The sequence below is a fragment of the Ursus maritimus genome, unplaced genomic scaffold (assembly GCF_017311325.1).
Source record: "Ursus maritimus isolate PB19 unplaced genomic scaffold, ASM1731132v1 scaffold_22, whole genome shotgun sequence".
Taxonomy (NCBI): domain Eukaryota; kingdom Metazoa; phylum Chordata; class Mammalia; order Carnivora; family Ursidae; genus Ursus; species Ursus maritimus.
Window position 1 is genome coordinate 33,840,035 of NW_024424675.1, and position 6,749 is coordinate 33,846,783.

Below are 6,749 nucleotides of genomic sequence, written 5' to 3' on the forward strand. Positions count from 1 at the left end.
TGATGCTGTTCCTGCCTCTCTCTTTGGACTAAGGTTTTCTCATCAGTAAAACAAATGAAGGGAGAGACAGAGGAGGCAAGGGAGGTTGCAAGAGTGGGAGTGAGAAGTGGGGGGAGGAAGGAAAGGAGAGGGGAAAGGAACTGGGGTGGGGGAGGGAGAGAGCTTGGGGGGCAGCTCAAAGACACCTCCTTCCCACTCACTTGCAGAGCCGGACACTCTTCTCCAGTCCCCCATCCCCTCCCCCTCCCGAGAGAATTAAATTGCATCCAAACACCAGGCTCTGATTAGAGCTGGCCAGCTGGGCAGGAAGATTTATCATCCCAATTACCCGCCGGCCAAGACAAGCAGGCAGGCCGGTGAGGGGGGTGCTGGGTGAGCAAGTGGGGGTGCTCCAGGAGGGGGATGTCAGGGCTGTCAAAAGGGGACTCCTTGCACCCCCTGCCCTGTCCCCACTCACCTTTAGCGGGAGCAGGAGTTTTGGACACCGTTCTCTGTCTCTCTCAGGACTTTGATTATCTCTTTGGCTTCCCAGGGGAGACTAGAGGCTTTGACTCTGGGGGGGTGGGGGCGATGTGTAGTCCTCCAAAGGGTAAGGGAGGACTTCAGGGTGAATCAGGGACTCTGGAATGGGGGGTGGGGGTGGGAGAACGTTTTCCTTCCTAGGGCTGAGCTGGGGATTCCATGCACACGACAAAACCCTCGTCCCGGTAGGCTTCCGTTAGGTACTCAGGTGCCACAGGATTCCGGGAGTTAGCCCATCCAAGAGGAGCCCAGGCCTGACTTACACACCCCTGGTGATGGGGAGTTCGTGCCTCTTGAAGCAGCCCCTTCCACGCAGGACTGTGCCAAGCCTCTCCCCCAGACGGCACCACACTCAGCTTCCCTGCCCTGCCACCCCAGCTCATGTCTAAGCCTGAGGCTTCACGACAGCCTCCCATGTGTCCTCCTGCTCCAGGCCAACCCCTCCTTTCAGCCATGAGCCCAAGTGAACACTGGGACCGCCCATCTGACCACGTCTCTCTTCTGCTCAAAGACCTGCCTTGGTTCCCCGTTGCCTCCAGGAGACGTCTGGCTCCTCAGAGGACATCCGAGGCCCTTACCGTAGCGGGTAGCGGACCAGTGAGCTTCTGCACGCTCACCTCCCCTCACCTGCTCCAGCCGACCGCCACGCCCGCCCCTGGCCACACCCAGTCTGCCCGTTCTCGGCATGGCCGGCGGACTGCTGGGCTTCTGGGTCTTTCTGCCTCTCCTCAGCCTTTGAGACCCAAATCAGATGTCCCCTCCTCTGGGAAAGATTTTGGGCCTTCTTCCCCTCTGGGTGGGCAAGTCCCTCCCTGCTGCTCTTGAGTGTCCACTGCCCCCTGCCACTCCGTGTTGTCGTTGACTGTCCACACGTCTCTCCCCCGCCTTCCCATGAGCTCCGAGGTCAGTGGCAAGCCTTGTATACCACCAGATCCCAGCACCCAGCCCTGGATGGGCAGTGACAAGAGGCTCTCTGAAAACACTAGCTGGGGGTAGACATGCGGGGGGGGGTGCGGGGGGGGTCCTCATGGCAACTGAGCACTCTGCCTCTCACTCCACTGCAAGCTCTCACCCCCATCCCCATTGTTCTCCTAAGGAGCACTGGACTGAGAGTCATAAGGCCTCACTGCTGGACTTGGGCAAGCTGCTTCCTTTCCTTGGGCTTAGTCTCCCTAGCTATGAAGTGGGGGGGGGGCTGGAGTCCATCATCTCTGACATTCCTTCTTCCCTCAGATTCTTTCTCTGGCTATGACTCCCACGTATCGCGTGTCAGAACCATGCTAGGTACTTTACATACACAGATTCTAACATACATGACATGCAATGTTTTAGATACAATATTCAGTATGACGTCTGGCACACCGTAAGCTTCAAATAAACAGAAGCTGCTATTATTGTAAAATCATTATCTTTGGGGCACCTGGGTGGCTCAGTCAGTTAAGCATCTGCCTTTGGCCAGATCATGATGCCAGGGCCCTGGGATCAGGCCCCATGTTGGGCTCCTTGCTCAGCGGGGAGTCTGCTTATCCCTCTCCCTCACCCCCCTGCTCATGCTTGCTCTCTCTCTCATTCAAATAAACAAATAAAAATCTTTTAAAAAATTATTATCTTTACAGCCATGTAACACATTACCATTTTATAGATGAGAAAAGTAAGGCAATGAGAGGAGGAGTGACCTGTCCAACCTCACACAGCTGGGAACGGTACAAATGGCCCCAGTTCTCGCCTGTCACGCCCCGACCCTGCTTTCCTAACTGGGTGGGGCAGCCCCTCTGTCTGTTCATTCGGTAAATACCTACACACGCCTACTGAGGGCCTGGCCCGGTATGAATAGTGCCGATGCCGACGAGACCCTGCCCTCTGGGAAAGTACAGCTTCCCGGGGAGAAGAGATTAACTAAATATTCACACAAATACATATATAAATCATGACGTGTGCTCCGTGGTTTGCAGGAAAAACCGGGGTGCTGTAAGATGTACTTGGCCTGGGGTGACCCAGATGGGGAAGCTTCTCATCTAGTTAACTCTTTGCTTTTCCTGGTGGCTAGAGACACCCCCCCACTCCAGACCAGCTTAGGGCCAGACAACCCTGGAGGAGGGGTGCCGGATGCAGCCTCTGGCACCCCTACCCCCCCGCACTGGCCTTCCAAGTCCGCACCCCCATCTCTTTGAAGACTGTCCCTTTACAACTGCCCTTTCCACCGAGGATTCAGACACAAATTGTACTTTAAATTCAATATCGGTCATTAATATTTCATGATTACAAAACGTTAAAGATAATGTCAGTGGAAGGAGCGTCTGCATGGGCAGAATGGATGACTCAGAAGTTCGGGGAGAGGGGAGCCGGCATACTAAGCGGCTGGGGAGTCTTTGAGGTAATCCAGTGTGACAGCGGCGGCTCCCGACTGAGTGCAGCCTTCTCCAAGGTGCTCACCGAGCTCGGCCACTGTGTATAAATATTTCCCCTCTGATTCTTGTCACCTCGTGTTTGTTACGCCGGGAGCAGATGGGGCCACCGTGACCCCACCAGCGCCCTCTGTTTCTGCGGGGAGCCAAATGGATGCTCCAGCAGGAGGCTGTGGGCAGACAGACCCATTGGCATTGCACTTGGGGCTCCGGCTGGCTGCTGGGAAGCAGGAAGTCTGGAGGGTGGAGCCCTGGCCCTGCATGGATTTGCTCTGTGACCTTGGAACCATTGCTGTTCCACCCTGAGCCTTTATCTTCTCATCTGTAAAGTGGGGATAATAATTTTGCCCTCGTCTCACAGACACAGTGAGAAGCTGGAGTGGGTGGGTTATCTGTGACACGCCTGGATTCGTGTCTGGCACCAAAGAAACAGGACTTGAGGGGCATCTGGGTGAGAGCCGGGCTTTGGAGTCAGACAGGCTGGGGCTGGGAATTTGGACAAATGACTTCACCTCTCATCCATACGCTGGGGATAAGGGCAGAGCCGACACCTCTCAGGTGCGAAGAGTCATTGAGCGAGCCCACTATTGTAGAATGCCTTGTGCAGAGTGGGTGCCAAAGTCAAGGGCACAGAGTCAAGATCAATAGATACCACTAATTGAGCACTTATTAAGTACTAGGCAAGTTCTTTCCCTGCATGATCGTACTGAATCCTCCCACTAGCTCTGTGAAGTGGGAGCCATTCCTTTTCTCATAGATTAATACCTGGTGAGGGTTGGGCAGGGGTTGTTGATTGCAGCTCAGAGGGGGAGGGTCTCTAGCCCAGTGATCAGTCTCCTTTCAGAGCCTCCCCTTCCGCATGGTCGCATGGTCGGTTGCTAGGCATTGGTGGGTGGGAGAGGGGCGGGGCTCAGACTGCAGAGAGTACCAGGGAAAGGGAGCTCAGGAGGCCTTGCTGCGGAGGGAACCCTGTGGACTCGCTCCAAATCCCGGCTCTGCCACCACACATCCTGGGGGCAAGTTTCCTCTCTGAGCCTCGATCTTCCCATCAGTAAAGTGGGTGCTGATGGGTTACTGATCATGATTCAGTGAAAATCTGCACTAGAAAGCCTCTAGCCCAGAATATGTATGAGGTAAACATTGTAAAATGTTTGTGGGAGAGTCCCCTCCACATTCTTTCTTCTGTGAAACGGCAGCATTGCAGATTTTGTATGACGCTTCAGCTGCTCTCTGCAGAGAGCCACTGGGCAGAAGCACAATGCTTAACCCAAGAGTGGGACGTCAGGCAGTGTGACAGGCTGTGGGGGGAGAGGTATCTGTGGGCAGGGAGAGGCGGCGTCTCTGCCCCGCAGCCAGGCCAGTCCCCCCCTGGCTGCCCAGGGAGCGGGTTCAGGGAGGTAAGGAGGGGGAGCTCTCCTCCCCCCAAGTCCAGCCGCCACTTCCTCTCCAGCCACCTTTGTTACCTTCCTTTCATGCGGCGGAGGAGTGGATTCAAAGGCTCTGGAGCAGCAGGCACTGAGGTCTGAGCCAGCTTTGTATTTTCTTTTAAACTGAAGTTGAAAGAGATGGAGGGAACTTCAGCCCAGGGACTTCCTTGGCCCATGGGCCGGTGGGGCCTGCAAAGTGGGAGGGCGCCAGCAGGGGGAGGAGGAGGAAGGCTGGCAGGGGGCTCGCAGGGCCAGGAGAGGCTTGGGGCCCCCCTGGAAATGCAGGCAGGGGCAAGTTTGAATGTCGCCCACCCACCCGAGGCTCAGAGGCTCTGAGTCTTTCTGTTGTTATGACTGCTTCCTGGCAGATCTGGGGCTCCTGGACCTTGAGAGCTGAGGGGTGGGGGTGGGGGTGGGGCTCAGAGACCAGGTGCAGGCAGCTGGTTTTGGAGGAGGCCTGGAACTGCTGCCTCCCCTCTCCTGGGGCTCTGTGAACCCAGTCGTCTTAGCTCCTCACCTCCATGGCCTTACTTATCTGGACCCCATGCATGGAGGCCCCCTCTTTCTCTTGCAGCTCACACCGTGACGGCTTCACCAAACGGCATGTGCGCGCGTGCACACACACACACACACACACACACTCATTCTTCTAGAAAGCCAGGCCAAGCACCTTGAAGTAGACCCGGATCCCTCTCTATCTCTTATCTCCATGTCCGTCATTCCATCAGAAAGTCCTGGGGTGCCATTTTCAGCCTGTCCCCCAAAGCTGACCACATATCACCTCCCCTGCCTGTCACCCTGGGCCAGGCCACAGTCTCGTCTTGCTGCCACGATCACATTTAACTTCCCCCCTCACCCCTCAACATTCCTATTCTCATGCAGTAGCCAGAGGTACCCTGTCAGGCAATGTCCCTCCTCAGCTCAAAGGGTGCCCCTGTCCTGTGATTCCCACCTTATTCAGAGTAAAGTCCAAAGAACTTAAACAACAGCTGACCACCCTGCCCCTCGCCAACCACACTGGTCTCCTTGCTCCTCCGCCAGTATGCTGGGCAGACTACCACCTCAGGGCCTTTGCTCTGGCTGTTCTCTCTGCTTAGAATACTCTTCCCTCGGACGTGGGCATGACTCCTTCACTTTCGGAAGGTCTCTGTTGAAATGTCTCCTTCTCAGAGAGGCCTTCTTCTAAGAGGAACAACAGCCTCTTCTTCCCAATCCCCTTCCCTGGCTTTCTTCTTTCCCGGTTTCTCACTAGCACTTCACATCATCTGACGTACGAACACCTGTTGGCTGACAGTCTAGCGCTCCCCCACAAAGACAGGAGCTTTTCTGTCTTGTTCAAGGCTGTACCCCCAGTCTCCAAAACAGGGTTTCGTATGTAGTGGGTGCTCAATAAATGCTGAGGGAAAAAAGCCAGCTTCAGGACCAGCTCTCACCTTTTGGCTTGGGATCCTTCTCAGGTCTTTGTTCCTACGCAGCAGCTTTTGCCTCCCGCAACCAGGCCATCTGTGCCAGGTTTCTTTCTCTTTGCCCCGCCTCAGCCCCGCCTCTCACTCAGCCTTCGCCCCGCCCCCAACATTCGCCCCGCCCCCCGGCTCACCCGCCTCCATGGCCAGCACGGTGATATTGTGCCAGCCGGCCGTCTCACGGTCCAGCCCCTTGCCCGTCACGATGGCGCCCGTGTCCGCATCGATATCAAAGATCTGGTCCAAATCCGAGTCGCGGTCAATGGCGTACCTGAGGAAGGAAGGGCGGGGCTGACTGAAGGTGCCCTGGCGCCAGGTGCAGCCCGTGCCTAAGTCCACCCCCCCCCCCGCCCCTAAAAGAGGGACCCCCTGCCTGGGAGACACCAGGAGCAGAGAAACCCTTTCCAAGAGAGGAGGGGTGGAAAGGGATCTTGGTTTGCCTCTCTGCTGCACCGGTACCCGCTGTGTGACCACGGGCCACCCTCAACCTTTCTGAGCCTCGGTTTCCTCAGCTGGGTAACGGGGCTAATAATTTGCACCACACAGTTGTGACGGCAACTCCCTGGCACAGAGCTAGCACTCACTGCATATTCGAGTCTTTTCTTTCCCCAAGAGCTGACCCTAGAATTGGGCTACGGAAGGGGGCGGGGCTGGCATGGGTGGGTGCGTGGGTGGAACAGAGGTGCAAAGGATCAGAGAACGGCGGGCAGGAATTACTCGGAGAACGGCGAATGGTGCCCAGCGCGCAGAACCGAGAAGCAGGCGGAGTGTGGCACCCGCACCCGCGGGGCGCGGAATTCAGAGCTTGGACGTGTCCTGGGGTGGGGGGAAGGCGAGAGGAATTCTGAGCGGGAGAGAGGGGGTCGCGGTGGAGGCCCCAGCCCGGGAATACGGGCAGAGCGAGTGCGGTGGCGAGTGGTCGGGTGGGGGGG

General features: G+C 56.7%; 1 protein-coding gene across 1 annotated transcript in view; it reads right to left on the reverse strand.

Annotated features, from left to right (window-relative positions):
* CDH22 (cadherin 22) overlaps nucleotides 1-6,749 on the reverse strand; it is a 66,222-nt gene that overhangs the window by 15,351 nt on the left and 44,122 nt on the right. Inside the window, exon 7 of the mRNA XM_040637847.1 lies at nucleotides 5,952-6,088. Coding sequence (XP_040493781.1) covers nucleotides 5,952-6,088 — 137 coding nt within the window. The remainder of the gene's footprint in view (nucleotides 1-5,951; nucleotides 6,089-6,749) is intronic.